An 18,831-nucleotide genomic window follows, 5' to 3' on the forward strand; every position below is an offset into this window, starting at 1 on the left:
TACTCCCTACAGCAAGCTATTGCTTTAGGACCTGCTACCATATTTGACCCAATCTCTCTAACGCAAGCATTTAGACAGTGTCCATCTGGGTTTGGTTTAACCTTCTATTTTGTTAACTTCAGTACAAATTCACTGGCTTTATATATATTAGCAAGTAACATATTTTCTTTAGAGTTGCACATTTCCCATAGAAAACAGAGTCGGATATGCATGTTGGACTTCTCCTAAGATGATTCTGTGACTTCCCAGAGGAGATGTTCGTGGTTCAGGCCCACCATGTACACGCTGACTGAACAGGCCTGGAGAACACGCTCCGAGGCACAGGGCTCCCCAGATCTCTCATCTCCCTCTCGTCCTCCCCTTCAAATAAGACCGTCACTTATAAGGAGGGGAAGGGTACGTGGAATAAAGCCTCTAACCCAGGCAACTAGCAGTAACACTTCATAGGGCTGCATGGCGGACAGTAGAGGAGATGGGTTTTTTTTCCTCTTCTAAACTCATGATCAATGCCCACTCCTCCTGCCTACAGCTTGGAGGGTTTCCTGTTCAGTGAGAAGTGGATTGTGTACCTATGACTGCCATGCCAGGCAGCCTCTGCCCTTGAGTCACAGCAGTGCTTCTCTGCTCGTTCTATGACAGCCTGTGTATGGTGGAGGACTTAAAAATACGCGCGCGAGTCTTCTCTCCATGTCTGGACAGGCTCTAGGGCTGCTGACAACCAGGGTCCAGGGAGGGAACACCCCCGGCCTCCGGGGTCCGCACCTCAACCCTGCCCAGCTGGGAAGCAAGGTTGCTTCCGATTGCTTAGCATGTGGGGACCTGGAAGGGACCTTGGACTAAGAGTCGGAAGACCTGGCTTCCCATTCAGGGTCTGCCACTTACCAATTCTGTGACTTGGGGCTAAATCACCTGGTTTCTGGGGCTTCCCAGGTGGCTCAGCAGTAAAGAATCTGCCTGCAGTGCCAGAGACTCGAGTTCAATCCCTGGATCGAGAAGATCCCCCAGAGAAGGGAATGGCTACCCATTCTAGTATTCTTGCCTGGGAAATCCCATGGACAGAGGAGCCTGGCAGGCTATAGTCCTTGCGGTCGCAAGAGTCTGACACAATTTAGCAACTAAGTCACCACCACCACTTGGTCTCTATGCTTGGTCTTTTGTCAGAGCGAGATGAGTGAATAAAATTAACTTCCGTACATGCAGTGAAGCAACATACACCTTGTCCACACCCGCTTTTTCTAAATGAGCGTCTTTGTATCAAATTCCTCAGGGGAAGAGTTGGATGCCTGCTGCTCTGATTCAAAGAAAGAATCCATATGATCAGTCTGCCCTAGGTATGCATCAAAATTAAATGATTTCTTATATCTGTGTAGCATTTGAAAAATTCTGAGTTGCTTGACTGCTAACAAACCCCCTTTCGAAGGTTGCTCCCAGTCACTGGGTGCTCTTCTAAGGAGGTGGGGGGCACCCACTGATGTCCATCATGGAAGTCATTGGGAATACAGAAGGCCAGCTCCTTTGCCAAAGGAAATCCAAAACAGAGGGGATATACATATGGGTGCGTGCTCAGTTGCTTCAGTCCTATCTGACTCTTTGCGACCCTATGGACTATAGCCCATCAGGCTTCCCAGACCATGAAATTCTCTAGGAAGGAATACTGGAGTGGGTTGCCATGCTCTCCTCCAGGGGATCTTCCTGACTCAGGGATCAAACCTGCGTCTCCTGCATTGCAGGCAGATTCTTTACTGCTGAGCCACCAGAGAAGCCGAGATATGCGTATATGTATACCTTGCTCACTTTGCTGCACAGTAGACAGTAACACAACACTGTAGAACAACTATAGCTCAATAAAAAGAACAGTTCAGTTCAGTTCAGTCACTCAGTTGTGTCCGACTCTTTGTGACCCCATGAATCGCAGCACACCAGGCCTCCCTGTCCATCACCAACTCCCGGAGTCTACCCAAACCCATGTCCATCAAGTCGGTGATGCCATCCAGCCAACTCATTCTCTGTCTTCCCCTTCTCCTCCTGCCCCCAGTCCTTCCCAGCATTAGGGTCTTTTCCAATGAGTCAGCTCTTCACATGAGGTGGCCAAAGTATTGGAGTTTCAGCTTCAACATCAGTCCTTCCAGTGAACACCCAGGACTGATCTCCTTTAGGATGGACTGGTTGGATCTCCTTGCAGTCCAAGGGACTCTCAAGAGTCTTCTCCAATACCGCAGTTCAAAAGCATCAATTCTTCAGCACTCAGCTTTCTTCACCATCCAACTCTCACATCCATACATGACCACTGGAAAAACCATAGCCTTACTAGATGGACCTTTGTTGGCAAAGTAATATCTCTGTTTATTAATATGCTGTCTAGGTTGGTCATAACTTTCCTTCCAAGGAGTAAGCATCTTTTAATTTCATGGCTGCAGTCACCATCTGCAGTGATTTTGGAACCCAAAAAAATAAAGTCTGACACTGTTTCCACTGTTTCCCCATCTATTTCCCATGAAGTGATGGGGCCAGATGCCATGATCTTAGTTTTCTGAATATTGAGCTTTAAGCCAACTTTCTCACTCTCCTCCTTCACTTTCATCAAGAGGCTTTTTAGTTCTTCTTCACTTTCTGCCATAAGGGTGGTGTCATCTGCATATCTGAGGTTATTGATATTTCTCCCAGCAGTCTTGATTCCAGCTTGTGCTTCTTCCAGCCCAGCGTTTCTCATGATGTACTCTGCATATAAGTTAAATAAGTAGGGTGACAGTATACAGCCTTAACATATTCCTTTTCCTATTTAGAGCCAGTTTATTGTTCCATGTCCAGTTCTAACTGTTGTTTCCTGACCTGCATACAGGTTCCTCAAAGACAGGTCAGATGGTTTGGTATTCCCATCTCTTTAAGAATTTTCCACAGTTTATTGTTATCCACACTGTCAAAGGCTTTGGCATAGTCAATAAAGCAGAAATAGATGTTTTTCTGGAACTCTGTTGCTTTTTCGATGATCCAGAAGATGTTGGCAATTTGATCTCTGGTTCCTCTGCCTTTTCTAAAACCAGCTTGAACATCTGGAAGTTCACGGTTCACATATTGCTGAAGCCTGGCTTGGAGAATTTTGAGCATTACTTTACTAGCGTGTGAGACAAGTGCAATTATGCGGTAGTTTGAGCATTCTTTGGCATTTCCTTTCTTTGGGATTGGAATGAAAAAACTGACCTTTTCCAGTCCTGTGGCCACTGCTGAGTTTTCCAAATTTGCTGGCATATTAAGTGCAGCACTTTCACAGCATCATCTTTCAGGATTTGAAATAGCTCAACTGGAATTCCATCACCTCCACTAGCTTTGTTCATAGTGATGCTTTCTAAGGCCCACTTGACTTCACATTCCAGGTGCAATAAATCCTGAGATGTTACTTATGCTCTATGATGCCCCTCCCCCAAGAATTAACCTGAGTCTGGCCCTTCTGGAATCACCTTTCTCCATCCTCTTCCCCCATTCCTTATTAGCTTCTCTTGGGAGCCCGCCTTCACTACAATACTTGCACCTGGAACATTGAATCCGGAGACCTGATCTAATAAAACAATGGGTTTAAACAGAAAAATCAGGTTGATGGGACCTAGTAGATGCACTATTCAAAGACCTATGTTGGTGCCTCTGCCACCTTACAGCTCTGTGTCCTGAAGCAAGGTGTCTGAAGCTCAGAGCTTCCCTATCCTCCTCTGTATTAATAAAAGGGAAAGAATAATTCCAGTTCCACCTGTTGATGGGTTGTTGGAAGGATCAGATGAGACGGAGGATTTCAGGAGTGTTTGAGAACCTTCATATACCGTTCAAATATAGGATGTTAATTTTTAAGCTAAAACAAAATCTCAAGCCAGTACTAAAGTCTTTAACATGTGTTCAGAGGAAACCAACTCAACCTCAGTTTGAGCAATCAGAAAATGTTTCACACCTCCATCTACTCCCCACCATCCTGCCTCTCTCAAAATGTTTGCTCTTCTTTTCAGTAGCCCATCAGGTGGCACAAAATCACTGGAGAAAATGGAAAGTAACTGTGTCTCAGTTACTAACCATTCTCCACTGGTCAGAGAAATTTGCCATGCCTCCTAATGCCTACCAACGTCCACTACCTGTTCCTAAACCCTGATTTTCATTGTTCTAGTTTCTTATTTCTTTCATTTCAAAACACATTGGCTTTAAAACTTCAAAAAGGAAATAGACATCTCAGGGAAATCTAGGTCACAGACCATAGTTCAAATCCTATACTTCAGATTTAGTATTGTTGTCATGAATTGATGGAACACAACAAAACCGAGTTAATGTAATGTGTGGTCCAGATGGTGGCTTGATTAGAAACATCTCGATGTATCCCAAAGATCATGGCATGCGTGTAAACCTTTTTTTTTCCACAAAGACCCAACAAGATTCATGATAAGATTTTATTTTTAATAAGGATCTAATTAGAGAGCTCAGCATGAGAGAGTAGAAGACATGAGAAGTCAGTACAGTTTGGTACAAAAAGTATTTGTCGAGCACTTAGGCATCAGGGATAAAAGAAAGACTAGTACATAGCCCCTGGTAGAGGAAACAGAATCAAAAACAGATCATTAAAATAGAATATGTTAAGTGCCCAGCATGCTCAGAGCCAGTCTGGGGTTCAAAAGGAAATTCACCATCTAAAGCATCACCTCCTCAAGTTTTTATGAGTTACTTCAAAAATCTCTTTGAATTCCCCTGGGACCATGTATCCATTGACCTGCATCCTTGCCTCACTGACTCCAACTTACCCCTTGGGACTCTTCATTCATTCGTTTGTTGATGAACATATTTGTCAAGTAGCTAATTCTGCCAGATACTCTTTTGGACACTAGAAATTACACTTGGAGCAGGACAGGCCACTCCCAGCTGTTCGGTCACAGAGCTTACATTCCAGTGGTCAGCAGCGGATGATGAACAAGGAATTCAATAAGTGATAGAAGGGCAGATTGTAATGAGAGCCATGAAGGAAGTATACAGACAGGAGACCAAGAAAAACTAGAAGAGGGTGCCTTACGTTCCCTGGGCAGGGAAGGCTTCTTTCACATGAGACATTTGAACTGAGACATGAAAAAGGAGAGAGAGTGTGTGTTTCAGGTGAAGGAGATACACAGCAAGACTGGAAATAACTTGGGGTCATCAAGTGAGCAGAAGGAGACCAGTGGAGTCTAGAGTTCATGAGCAAGAAGCAGGTAGCAAAGGGTGGAGCTGGAGGAAGGCAGAAGCCATCATGGGAGTCATGGAAAGAAACCAGATTTCATTCTCAGTCCCTGTGAAACCTTTGACATGAAAACTGGAAAAGTGGAGAAGGAAATGGCAACCCACTCCAGTATTCTTGCCTGGATAATCCCATAAACAGAGGAACCTGGTCGTCTGTAGTCCATGGGGTTGCAAGAGTTGAATATGACTGAGTGCGCATGCACATGCGTGTGTGCGTGCGCACACACACACACCACAAAGGAAGTCTGAAATCAGAGTCCATGGCAAGAAAAAGTGACATCAGCCTGAGTGAGCCACCAGCAGCTCTCACCTGGGTTACTGTAGCAGCCCTCTCACCCTTCAACAGTCCATTCTTAACACAGATCCTTCTTAAGCTTAAGAGAAATCATGTCATTTTTCTGCTCAGAACCTTGCCATGGCTCCCTGGGTCATTCAGAGTAAAAGTGAAAATAGTGGATCTCCAAGGCACCACATGGCCTCAATTCCAAGTCCCTGTTGCCCTCATCTGCCCCGGCCACACTAGCTTCCTTGATGTTCTTCAAACACACAGAAATGCTGTCACTTTAGGACTCCTGCTGGTCTTTCTGGTTAGAACCCACTTTCCCACATAGCCCCAACTAACTCCTTTACCCCCTTCAAGTCCAGGCTCAATGCAGTTGCCTCCCCGACACCCCAGTGTACACTGCAGCCCTGCCGCCACCTCCACCACAGCTGTTAATTGAAATTAAAGTTTCATTTTTATTTAATTAGTTAAAATTATAATTCTGGGAATTCAGCGGTGGAGACACTCACTGAAAGGAAGCTGGTTACAGAAGAGAGTGGGAGGCTACCTGAGCTGGACCTTGAGGACTTTTTGTTAAGTCGCTCAATCATGTGTGACTCTTTGCGACCCCATGGACTGCAGCATACCAGGCTTCCCCATCCTTCTCTATCTCCCAGAGTTTGCTCAAACTCATGTCCATTGAGTCGATGATGCCATCCAACCATCTCATCCTCTGTCACTCCCTTCTCCTCCTTTCAGTCTTTCCCAGCATCAAGGTCGTTTCTAATGAGTCAGCTCTTTGCACCAGGTGGCCAAAGTATTGGAGCTTCATCTTCAGCATAAGTCCTTCCAATGAATATTCAGGTTCAATTTCCTTTAGGATTGGCTGGTTTGATCTCCTTGCAGTCCAAGGGACTCTCAAGAGTCTTCTCCAGCACCACAGTTTGAAAGCATCAGTTCTTCTGTGCTCAGCCTTCTTTATAGTCCAGCTGTCACATCTGTACATGATTACTGATAAAACCATAGTTTTGACGATATGGACCTTTGTTGGCAAAGTGATGTCTCTGATTTTTAATATGATGTCTAGGTTTGTCATAGCTTTTTTCCAAGAAGCAAGCGACTTTTAATTTCATGAGGACTTGGACAAGCAGAAATAGCACCAGGAGAGAGTATTCCTGCCTAGAGGAACAGTATCAATCACACACAAGCAGGAACCTGTTTTGAAATATTAGAAGGTAGTGTATGCCACATGGTTAGAAGCCAGACTGTAGGGTTAGACTTCCTCAGTTGAAGTCCTGGCTTTCCATGGGGTATCTTAATTGACTCTGACAAGTCAGTTAACTTCTCTGCCCCTCTACTTCCTTGTCTGTAAAATGACAATCATAATAGTCCCTAACTCAGTGAGTTGTTGTGAGGATTGAATTAGTCAATACAAGCAGTGTTTAGAATAGTCCCTGTCAGAGAGTGAATGTTGACTTGGAAAGAAGAGTTGAGAATTGTGCAGCCCTCAAGAATTTTGCAGGATCTTGAGGCTGAGGTGAAGATGGCTGTTGTGTCCTTCTGCAGGCAGAATACTTTCCACCAGCAGATCAACAGTTTTTATCAGAGAGCCTTAGATGTTAATATTTCAGTCAGGTGATACTAAGGTGGAGGCAGGAAGACTGGTTTGGAGGCAGATAGTGTGTGTTAGTAACTCAGTCATGTCTTACAGTTGTGACCCCACCCCCCACCCCAGACCGTAGCCCACCAGGCTCCTCTGTTCATGGGATTCTCCAGGCAAGAAATACTGGAGTTGGTAGCCATTTCCTTTTCCAGGTGATCTTCCCGACCCAGGGATCAAACCCTCGTCTCCTGCATTGTAGGTAGATTCTGTACCGTCTGAGCCACCAGGGAAGGCAGATCCCTCATCTCATTGTGGGAAACTGGAAGCACATGCTCCAGTCATGGCCACAACAGAGAAGAGACTGACATTGAAGACGCTCTAGAGAAGATGCTCTTGTTCTACCAACAGACAGTCTTGGAAAGAGAAGAAAAGCAAAAAGGCCTCAAAGTTTTCAGGGTCTGGTGATTTAAATGATAACACTGGTTCAAGTGGTAAAAACCAAAGGGGAGCCAATTTTAAGGTAAAGATGGCAGGTTCTATTTTAGACACTGAAGTATCAGGGTCAAGCTAGTTAGAATGAAATTAGATATGATAAACTGAAGCTTAACTAACTCGGGGCTCTGCTCAAATATCACTCTGAAAACCTTCCCCAAATAGTTGATCTCAAATATCTCCCTTCTCCCCTCACTGTCTCATCACCTAATTTATTTTCTTCATTCCACTTCATGGCACAATATTACATTACATATTTGTTGATTTGCTTACTGTTTATTTCCTTCTACTTTCTCTAACGTCAGCTCAGTAAGGACAGGGACCTTTTCATTCTTCTCCACTGATGTCCTCAGAGCCTAGGACAGTGCCTGGCCCTGTCATCTTTTAGAAACTATTTTGGAAAATAAAAACATTTTTATGTGTGAGCCCAACTGCCAAATATACACTAACAACCAGAGGTCACCTTCAGAATGTGTAGAGGCTCCCACCCTGATATTGTTTTGGAATTAACAGGGGGAAAAGGAAGGAATAAGAAAGTATGACTAGAGCTTCCCTGGCGGTCCAGTGGATAAGAATCCACCTGCCATGGCAGGGGACATGGGTTCGATCCCTGGTCTGGGAAGATCTCACATGCAGTGAGGCAACTAAGCCTGAGCACCACAACTGCTGAAACCCACACTCAGAGACCGCGGGCCCAAAAAAGAGAAAGGCTTCATGCAGCGGCAAAGACCCAGAGCAGCCAAAAAAAGGAGAGGGTGGACTAGATAATAAAGCACTAAAAATTAAAGCTGTGTGAATTCAAACAATAGGCAGAGGAATCAACAGAGCAGTTTTGAGAGGAGACCTGAATTCATGTGGATATTTTGCTGGAAAAGATTGAAGGCAAAAGCAGAAAGGGACAGCAGAGGATGAGATGGTTAAATAGCATCACCTACTCAATGGACATGAATTTGAGCAAACTCTGGGAGATAGTGAAGGACAGGGAACCCTGGAGTGCTGCAGTCCATGGAGTCGCAAAGAGTCAGACATGACTTAGAGACTGAACAGAAACAATTTTGTATAAGTAAAGGTGGCATTTCAATCAGTGGAGGAAATATGCATTCTTCAATTGTTTGGGCAAAACTGGCTAGCCATCTGAAAGGAAAAATATATTGAGGTCTTTTTGTAAAGCATTGCACAAAAATTAGTTTCAAACATATCAAAATTTTAAATGTAAAGAATCATTAAAATAAAACAACCATGAAAATCCTGGGAAAAAATAGCTGATTTTTTAAGAACAGCTATGAATTAGGAAAAGCTTTTCTAAGAATGGCATGAAATGCATGCAGTATAGTGGAACATTTAATAAGTTAACTTCACAAATAGTAAAAATATCTACACAAAAATATTTTCCATGATCCAAGTTAAAAGACAGAGGAAGTTACAAGTCCTTCAGAGTTTGTCACACAGATACCTGATTTCTTTAATGTTCAGTGAGCTATTATAGGATTTGATTTTCTTTTTCTTTTTGACCACACCAGGTGGCATGCAGGATCTTAGTTCTCCACCCAAGGAGCAAGTCCATGCCCCTAGGAATAGGAGCACGGAGTCTTAACCATGGGACCGCTAGGAAAGTCCCAAAATGAACTACTGTACATGAAAAGTAGATGCATGGAAAATTCACAAGAAAGTAATCAGAAATGATTAGTCTATATTAAAAAAAATCAGTCTGACTCCTAAATTTTTAAATGCCAATCAAAGCCACAAAGTAGCAGTGGCAATAATTTCAAAGTTTGATTACCTTATAGACCGAGGATATGGGAAAGACACATTATCATTCATTGTTCGTGGGAATGTAAGTTTGTTAACCTTTTTTATGGTCACTTGACAATAGTAGCCAAAAATTTTAATCTATACCCTTTGGCTAAGCAGTTCTCATTCTAAGAACTTAACCTACAGAATATACTTATATGAATACATGAAGATCAAAGTTCATTGGCAAATTGCTTGTAATTAAGAAATTTCTTGACATGTACAATAACTACCTGCTAAAAAGTGACAGGACTTCTATTCAGTAGACTCCAATGCAATTATTAAAATTGCAGCTATTAAAAATGGAGTATGTCTGTGTGGACTGACAGTGTATGTTTACAATATACTGCTAAATAAAAGATATAATTTGCTTAACCACACATGTTGTATGACCCATTTCTTGAAAGCAAAAAGACAAGCATAAAAATCCTTGAATATACAACAAAAACTTTCAGAATACTATACAGGAAGGTGGTAACCGTGGCTGCCCATGGGGAGAGAATACTGAGGATGAGGTGACCCTCTTAATTTTCACTTCATTTTTTTTCAATATTGAAAGTTTTTTCACAGTGAATACGACTGCATCTAGAATTTCATAAGAGAAAGGATAAAGCCCTCAATACTTAGGTCACTCTGTCCTTATGACCTATCCCTCAAATTCTTGTTGTTTCAAAAGAATTTAAAGCAGAGAAATGAATTAAGTCTCCAAAGTAATAGATTATTGTTCTCGCAACTTAAAACAAATGTGTATTTCTGGTTTAGGGTGCACCACAAGAAGAATGTGCTTTTCAAGGTGTGACTCACTTTTGATGTGCCTGATTATTCCTGGATTAAAATTAAGTGAATTCTAGACTAGTGCAACGCATCTGCCAACTGGAACATCAGAAGATTTGTTTACATTTCCAGAATCTTTTAAACTTCTGCAATAACTTCTAGGAATCTTTTTCAGAGAGGAAAAATTAAAGTCTTCTTTTATCATCTAAAGTCAGCCAGGGAGAAGCTAAAATATGAAAATAATTCATATGCCTCAGGATAGCCAGCTGGCCTTCACTTGTCCAGTTGATACTGAGGCAGGATCATTTCCAACATTGCCAAGGAAACTAGGAAACTCATGAGACATCTGAGAAAATGATGACATACAGAAAGATTTATGATTAATTCAGTGGAAATAGTAATAAACAGCTACATGTGGGTGTATGTGTGCATGCACGTACATGTGTGTATGAGTGAACATATTTGGTGAAAGAGTGAGATTCTAAACCAGTGTCAGCGTTTTATCAAGGATTTGATTCAAATCAAGAAGTACTGTATGCAATATTTATAATATATTCTTGCCTTGTTGTTTCAAAAGAATTTAAAGCAGGGAAATGAGTTGTCTTAAATCCCCAAAGTCCTAGATTACTATTCTTGTAACTTAAAATGAATGTATATTTCTGATTTAGAGTGCCCTACAAGAAGAACAGACTTTTCAAGGTTTGACTTACTTTTGCTGTGCCTGGTCTTTTCCAAGGACTTAAAAGAAATTTTGTTAGAAAAACAAAAATGAAAGTATCCTATCAATTATAGTTTTTCTTTGATTTTTTTTTTGCAATAGCTGTCACAGCAATATTTTATAAAGCATCTCAGCAACAAAATCCTTATTCAAAATGATTAACAATATTGAATTTTTTTAACTTACACTTCCCACCCTAAAAGATCAGTTAATGCCAGAAACTTTAGAAAGAAACCAGACAATTAGATGAGAAGGATAAAAGCGGCATTTTGAATAAACGAGAATATATTTTTGCCAATCCATATAACGTTCAGAGTATGGACAAAGATAGACCATCTACTGATCTTTTCTGTTTTGATTGCCAATCTCTTGTCACTGGCTGATAGATCAGGATTCCATAGGGGTTTTGTCCTTTGCCTATTCTTTCAATGTCATTTTTTTCTCCTAAAATATGTTTCTTTTTGGGGTCCTTCGGCAGACCTGCCACTAGGTCACAAGGCCTTCTGATCCCTGACTTTATTCAGGGATCTGAATTCAGCATCGGAATTCAGGGATCCTTATTCAGCATCTGTATCTGCTGATCCTGATAGAAGAGCCATCGCTGATAGCACTGGTGCTGTTGTAGGACTAAAGAAAGAGGGAGCCTATTTTAAGCTCTTCCAGGCACTTGGTACATTTTATTCACTTACTCTTCACAGCAACATCATGAAATCAGTTCTATTATTATCCACATCCCTCTGACCTGCTGTCCGTGGCTTAGAGATGTTAAATAACCTGCTCAAGGTGGTAATGAATGGCAGTGCTCAAACTTGAACTCGGGTCTGTGGATGCCAAAGCACATGCTCCAGGCCAAGGTCAAATGAAAGGGCAAGCCAGGTGGCTCCCTGCCTGGGGATGCCAGTCTATAAAAAGCACGGAATATCACTGGAGTAGACGGGTAATGTGTTGTCAGTTCTCTCATGTTTCCACCCACAAATCTTCATGTAATTATAAGTTGGGTGCCCTCCCGCCAAAACAGACCGCTCTTACAGGTGGAAATCACACCCCCTTGGCACCAGGGCTTCCCTGGCGGCTCAGAGGGTTAAGTGTCTGCCTGCAATGTGGGAGACTCAGGTTCGATCCCTGGGTCGGGAAGATCCCCTGGAGAAGGCAATGGCAACCCACTCCAGTACTCTTGCCTGGAAAATCCCATGGACAGAGAAGCCTGGTAGGCTACAGTCCATGGAGTCACAAAGAGTCGGACACGACTGAGCGACTTCACTTCTTCAGCACCAGGACATGCTACCTCAGGTGAGGATTTTTGTGAACCCGTGGCAAGTGGCACAGTGCCTCTACAGGCTGCAACCCGCCACCCAGACAACTTACTTGAGGGTCATAGTCCAGCCACACCGAAAATTCTTTTTTCTTTCAAACTTTAAACTTTTTGTTTTATATTAAAGTATAACCGATTAGCAATGTTGTGATAGTTTCAGATGAACAGCAGAGGGACTCAGCCATACATACCCCTGTATCCATTCTCTCCCAGCCCCCCTCCCCTCCAGGCTGGCACATAACATTGAGCAGAGTTCTGTGTGCTATACAGTAGGTCCTTACTGGTTATCCATTTTGAATATAGCAGTGTGTACATATCCATCCCGAACTCCCTAACTATCTCTTTCCCTGGCAACCATATTTTCTAAGTTTGTGAGTCTCTTTCTGTTTTGCAAGTAAGTTCATCTGTATCACTTCTTTCCACATTCCACATACAAGAGATGTCATACGATATTTCTCCTTCTCTGTCTTGACTTACTTCACTCATGACACTCTCTAGGTTCATCCGTGTTGTGGCAGATGGGAAAAGTTCTAAATCCAAAAACATGCCTGGCCAGTGCTGTTAACCAAGAGTGAGCCCTTGTATTACATTTTACACTGTTTAATAATAAGTTTCCCAAGAAGGTGTTGACTTTGGTCAACTGGGAGTAATGAAGGGAGGCAACAGACAGAAAAGGAGGTGTGTCTCTTATTCTCTGGGCTTCCCTGGAGAGCCAGCAGTAAAGAATCCACCTGCAATACAGAAGATGCAGGAAACACAGGTTTGATCCCTGGGTCAGGAAGATTCCTCTAGAGGAGGAAATGGCAACCCATTCCAGTATTCGTGCCTGTAGAATCCCATGGACAGACGAGCCTGTTTGTCTACAGTCCATGGGGTTGCAAAGACTCGGACATGACTGAGGTGACTTAGCATAGTATGCTCTTATTTTCTATACTAAAGCTCCCACCATCTTGACCTGGTCTTGCCTGTCAACCGGTAAGGAAAAAGCCTCCCATTATTACGACTCTTCTTGCATGTTTGTTTGTTGCATCGTCTCTTTCCCATGGCGGTGGTTTGTACTGTACTGCAAACTACCGGATCAACCTGCACAATTCCTTTGACCTTGTTCTGAAAGGGCACTGCTCAAAGCTTCCCCTTTTCTGAGACAGAGCTTTCAATCCTGTGCCCAACACCACACACCAGATATGATGGTGGTGGTTATTGTTTAGCCGCTAAGTCGTGTCCGAGTCTTTGCAACCCCATGGACTGTAGTCCGCCAAGCACCTCTGTCCATGGGATTTCCCAGGCAAGAATATTTGATAAGGTAGCCATTTCCTTCTCTTGGGGATCTTTCCAACCCAGGGAACAAACCTGCGTCTCCTGCATTGGCAGGAAGGTTCTTTACCGCTAAGCCACCAGGGAAGCCCGATAATGGTGGTACTGGTGTACAGAACACGTGCTGCTGCAGGGGGCAGGCAAAGGGCCCGGAAACCTGGGGCCCATGGGAGGGGCGGTGCCAGTTTCCTCCTCCCCGGGTACCGGTACCACCCAGAAAGCCCAGCCATAAGGAACACCAGATTTTCCATGGCTCTACTCTGAGCCTGGCTTTGATTTTCTCACTTACTGCAAATGCATCAAGAAAAATAAAACACCTACATGTAATGTGCACTAAATGGGAAAAAGAAATTTGAAGTCTAAAGGGATCATATTTGTTTCTGGAGGAAGAAAATGTTCTTTCTCCCCTCCCCCTGCCTGGGACTGGCACAAACAGACCAAAATACACCAAAGCACAAGGAGTTTGTCCTTCCTCTTACTCCAGTCCAGTAACCAGATGGAAGCTTGAGAAGGAACGTACAAAGTTTGTAACAACGTCATGTTTAAGGGGTTAACTGAATTGTAAAAGAAAAGAGCTGCCTCTAAGTATATCCATAAATTATTACATTTAATGGCTATATTAAATATGAGCAATGGAGTAAAAGTACATGATACGGATTTAGATTCACTCTCCACTTTTTATAAAGCTTTGCGACTTTAGTAAATGTCAAACTTGTATTAGTTGCATCAGCATCTCAGTTTTCTTATGTTAGTGTAGTTTATGGTTTCTTGCTCAATTTACTTAAATTTTCTTCTTAGAAAACTAGAACTTTACTGCACTGGCTTCAAATACTTGGATTGTACCATATGCTAACATATATATGGAATCTAGAAAAATGGTACTGATAAAATTATTTGCAGGGCAGCAATGGAGACACGGGCTTCCCCCGTGGCTCAATAGTAAAGAATCTGTCTGCAATGAGGTGGTACCAGAGACCCAAGTTTGATCCCTGGGTGGGGAAGATCCCCTAGAGAAGGGAATGGCAACCTACTCCCGTGTTCTTGCCGGGGAAGTCCCATGGACAGAGGAGCCTGGTGGGCTACAGTCCATGGGGTCACAAAGAGTCAGACACGACTGAAGCAACTTACCATGCATGCAGTGGAGACACAGAACTAGAGAACAGACTTCTGGACACAGTGCAGGGGGAGGAAGGAGAGGGTGGGATGTATGGAGAAAGGAACATGGAAACATACGTTACCATATGTAAAATAGATAGCCAATGGGAATTTGCTATATGACTCAGTGAACTCAAACCAGGGATCTGTAACAACCTAGAGGGGTGAGACGGGGAGGGAGGTGGGAGAGAGGTTCTAGAGGGAGGACATATGTATACCCATGGCTGATTCACGTTGATGTTTGGCAGAAACCAACACAATACTGTAAAGCAATTATCCTTCAATTGAAAATAAATATAATTTAAAAACATACTTGGATTGTGTTACCATTTCCCCATTACCTCCCTAATGTGGTAGCAAGTCAAAGAGATAAGGCACTTAATAATGCTGCTAAGTCGCTTCAGTCATGTCTGACTCTTTGCAACCCCATGGACTGTAGCCCACCAGGCTCCTCTGTCCATGGAATTCTCCAGGCAAGAACAGTGGAGTGAGTTGCCATCCCCTTCTCCAGGGGATCTTCCCAACCCAGGGATCGAACCCAGATCTCCTTCAGCTCCTGCACTGCAAGCAGATTCTTTACCACTGAGCCACTGGGTTGCTGCTGCTAAGTCATTCAGTCGTGTCCGACTCTGTGCGACCGCATAGACGGCAGCCCACCAGGCTCCCCCGTCCCTGGGATTCTCCAGGCAAGAACGCTGGAGTGGGTTGCCGTTTCCTTCTCCGAGCCACTGGGTAAGCCCACTTAATAAAAGTGGGTACATTTATTGAGGCATTGCTATGTGCCAGATGCCGTGCCAATTACGTGTCACGTGTTATATCAGTCAGTCCTCAGGAAAACTTCCTGAGGGAGATATTACTCTGATAATCCTGTTTTGGAGGAAAAATGAAAGGTTTAGAGATGCTAGGTAAGCATCTGAGGTCACACAGCTAGTAAATAGAAGCGCTGGTACTGGAACCCAGATCTGTCTGACACGCGGGTCTGTGCCTGTCATCACTGTATTCTAGAGCTACAGAATATTCCTTAAGTTGTAATAGGTGCTTCTGGATGAGGAGACAGAGTTGTTTCACTTATTTTTTTGTTGCTGTTTTGTTTTAATCCTCTTGAAAAATATAAACTTGAATCTGTGCCGCTCAACCCTAGGGCTCTGTGAAGTTTTTCCATTTGAACAGCTGGGGGAGCTTGTAGGCAGCAAATCTTTTCATTCTCTGTGTTCTTACAAATAGACCCAATGACTCAGTCATAAGCATGCGTGTCAGCTTTTACATCTAGTCCCAGTAATGACTTAACCAAGCTGCAGAGTTCTAGAGGCTTGGAGATACTGCCAGGCTTAACTGAAAGTGTGAGTCTGGAGGAAAACAAGAGGCGGAAGTAGCTCCATGGTCTGTGGTGTCCCAAGAAGTGGTGGAGGAGGGAGTCTTTGAAGTAATATTTCAACAAAACGAGACTTTGTCAAATACTTAAAAAGGAGGCAGCCTGAGTCAGCAGCAGCATAGTGTGTTTAGAGGTCGGCCAGGCTGAGTCCCTTGCACCACAAGGAGATCAAACCAGTCAATCCTAAAAGAAATCAACCCTGAATATTCATTAGAAGGACTGATGCTGAAGCTGAAGCTCCAGTACTTTGGCCACCTGATGTGAAGAGCTGACTCATTGGAAAACACTGATGCTGAGAAAGATTGAAGGCAAAAAGAGAAGGAGACCACAAAGGATGAGATGGTTGGATGGCATCACAAACTCCGTGGACATGAGTTTGAGCAAGCTCTGGGAGATGGAGAAGGACAGAGAAGCCTGGAGTGCTGCGGTCCATGGGGTCACAAAGAGTGGGAGCATGACTTAGCAACTGAACAACAGCAAGCCTGGATTCGAATGCACCTAGCTCTCTCAGGGAAGGGGCTCCGGTTCATTTTGTTTTCTCTGTCCTCAGCCTACTGCCTGGTACTTAACATGCCCTCGGTATTTGTCGAATGAATGAATGAATGAGCAAATCAACTTATTGAAGCCTTGATTTTTCTCATCTAAGTGATGGGTCTTTCCCTAGAAACATCAACGTGAGAGTTTAAAACAGACAAAAAGCCTTATCATGGTAAAACCAATTATGTTTCTCTGACTCCACCCCTTCTCAATTAATGATTTCTAGAAGTCTTCAGAGTTTGTCCTACCTGGCGTAAACACACTACCATCTATCACTTGCCACCTGCAAGTTTTCTCCTCACTCCATCAGACACCTGTGCAGGTGTTTGCCACCGTGACCTTGATCCCAGTGCCCCGTGGATCTGCCGGCCACCCCACGCTCGGCTCCTGTCCTCAGTCCCATGCGTGCCCAGCTGGACTGCAGCTGCCCTCAGGCCAAAGCCACCGTGTATTATTCAGTGTCCCAAAGGAAGCAGAGGCCACACTCAGGTTGAGACAAGTTCAAGAGGAACTGTTTAGAAAGGAGGGCTTCCCTGGTGGCTCGGCACTGAAGAATCCTCCTGCAACGCAGGAGACATGAGTTTGATCCCTGGGTTGGGAAGATCCCCTGCAGAAGGAAAAGGCAACCCACTCCAGTGTACTTGCCTGGGAAATCCCATGGACAGAGGAGCCTGGTGGGCTACAGTCCATGGAGTCGCAAAAGAGTCAGATGCAACTTAGTGATTAAACAACAAGAACAAATTTATAAAGGCACTGCTTCCAAAATGAGGCAGGAGAGGGAGCAGACTATGAGAGGTCCAGGAGTAACCCCCAGGTTAGCGCTGGGAGAGTTATTAACCTCTCCCTGGGGTGGGGGCTGGGGGACAGGCGGGGAGAGGGAGAGTTCCATAGGAGTGCACCTCAGTTTTAGCACTTTCTCCTTCCAGAAGACTTTCCTGCCACCCCCAGGCCAAAACTGACCCTGCTTCCCCAGTGTTCAAACTGTACTCTGCCTTATTCCTGTAACAACCATCACACTGAAATTGTCCCATTTGTCTCCCTGCCAGACTATGGGGAGGGATGGATCTGTCCTCTCATTTTTTTATTTCACTGTATCCAGCCCGAGCTCAACACAAGGTAGACTTTCAAGCACTGTGTCTTTAAAAAAAAAAAAATTGGAGTATAGTTGATTTACAGTGTTGTGTTAGTTTTAGATGTATAGCAAAGCAAATCAGTTTATAGATATACATATATCTACTCTTTTTTAGCTTCTTTTCCCATACAGGCCATTACAGAGTATTGAGTAGAGTTCCATGTGTTACACAGGAGATCCTTATTAGGTATCTATTTTATATACAGTTGTGGGTATAGATCAATCTAGGACCCCAGTTTATCCCTCCCAGCCTCACCACCCCCTGGTAACCATAAATTGGTGTGTCTTGAGTGGTTAATGAATGCTTGTCCTAACGTGCAAAAAAGAAAAAAGGGTATATTAAGGCCTTGGCCATGCCTTCTTACCCAAACAGAAAAAGCATTCTCTTTAGATCAATGAAGTACATTTCTAATAAAAAGCTTTAAAAAAAAAAAATAGATATGTCTAAATTAAAGTGAACAATGCCCCTTTCCCAGTAAGTCCCACACATAACCAAGTATTCAAGTGTACCTCCTCTGACTTCTTTGTGTGTGTGTATGCTTGGTCATGTCCGACTCTTTGCAGCCCCATGGATACAGCCCACCAGGCTCCTCTTTCCGTGGGATTTCCCAGGCAAGAATACTGGAGTGGGTTGCCATTTCCTCCTCCAGGGGATCTTCCCGACCCCCCTGGGGGTCGCATCTCTTGTGTCTCCTGCACTGGTAGGCAGATTCTTTACCACTAGTGTCACCTGGGAAGCCCTCTGACTTCTTTATTCGTATATAAATACATGTACTTTTTAAAGTAGATTAGTTATCTGCTCTGTTCTGAGAGCACAATGAAGATGTTCTCTATCATTACATACAGATTTGACTTTATTACTTTTATTTTTTTATTTTTTTTTATACTTGACTTATAATATTTTATTAGTTTCAGATGTACAGTGTGATTCAGTATCTTTGCAGGTTATACTCTATTAAAAGTTATTACAAGATAATGGCTATAATTCCCTTTGCTGTACAGTATATCTTTGTAACTCCATGGCTGACTCATGTCAATGTATGACAAAAACCACTACAATATTGTAAAGTAATTAGCCTCCAACTAATAAAAATAAATGAAAAAAAAAACAGATCAGCAACAAGGATAGAC

The 18,831-nt window shown here is 43.4% G+C and overlaps 1 protein-coding gene across 3 annotated transcripts in view; it reads left to right on the forward strand.

The window, feature by feature from the left end:
* Positions 1 to 18,831, forward strand: part of CHST9 (carbohydrate sulfotransferase 9) — a 286,898-nt gene that overhangs the window by 212,369 nt on the left and 55,698 nt on the right. The window contains exon 4 of one of the 3 annotated variants that reach the window (XM_061130832.1): positions 1,268 to 1,331. The exons of the other annotated variants lie outside the window; for them this stretch is intronic. Coding sequence (XP_060986815.1) covers positions 1,280 to 1,331 — 52 coding nt within the window. The 5' untranslated portion in view covers positions 1,268 to 1,279. The remainder of the gene's footprint in view (positions 1 to 1,267; positions 1,332 to 18,831) is intronic. 3 annotated transcript variants of the gene reach the window in all.

The sequence above is a fragment of the Dama dama genome, chromosome 27, assembly GCF_033118175.1.
Source record: "Dama dama isolate Ldn47 chromosome 27, ASM3311817v1, whole genome shotgun sequence".
Taxonomy (NCBI): Eukaryota; Metazoa; Chordata; class Mammalia; order Artiodactyla; family Cervidae; genus Dama; species Dama dama.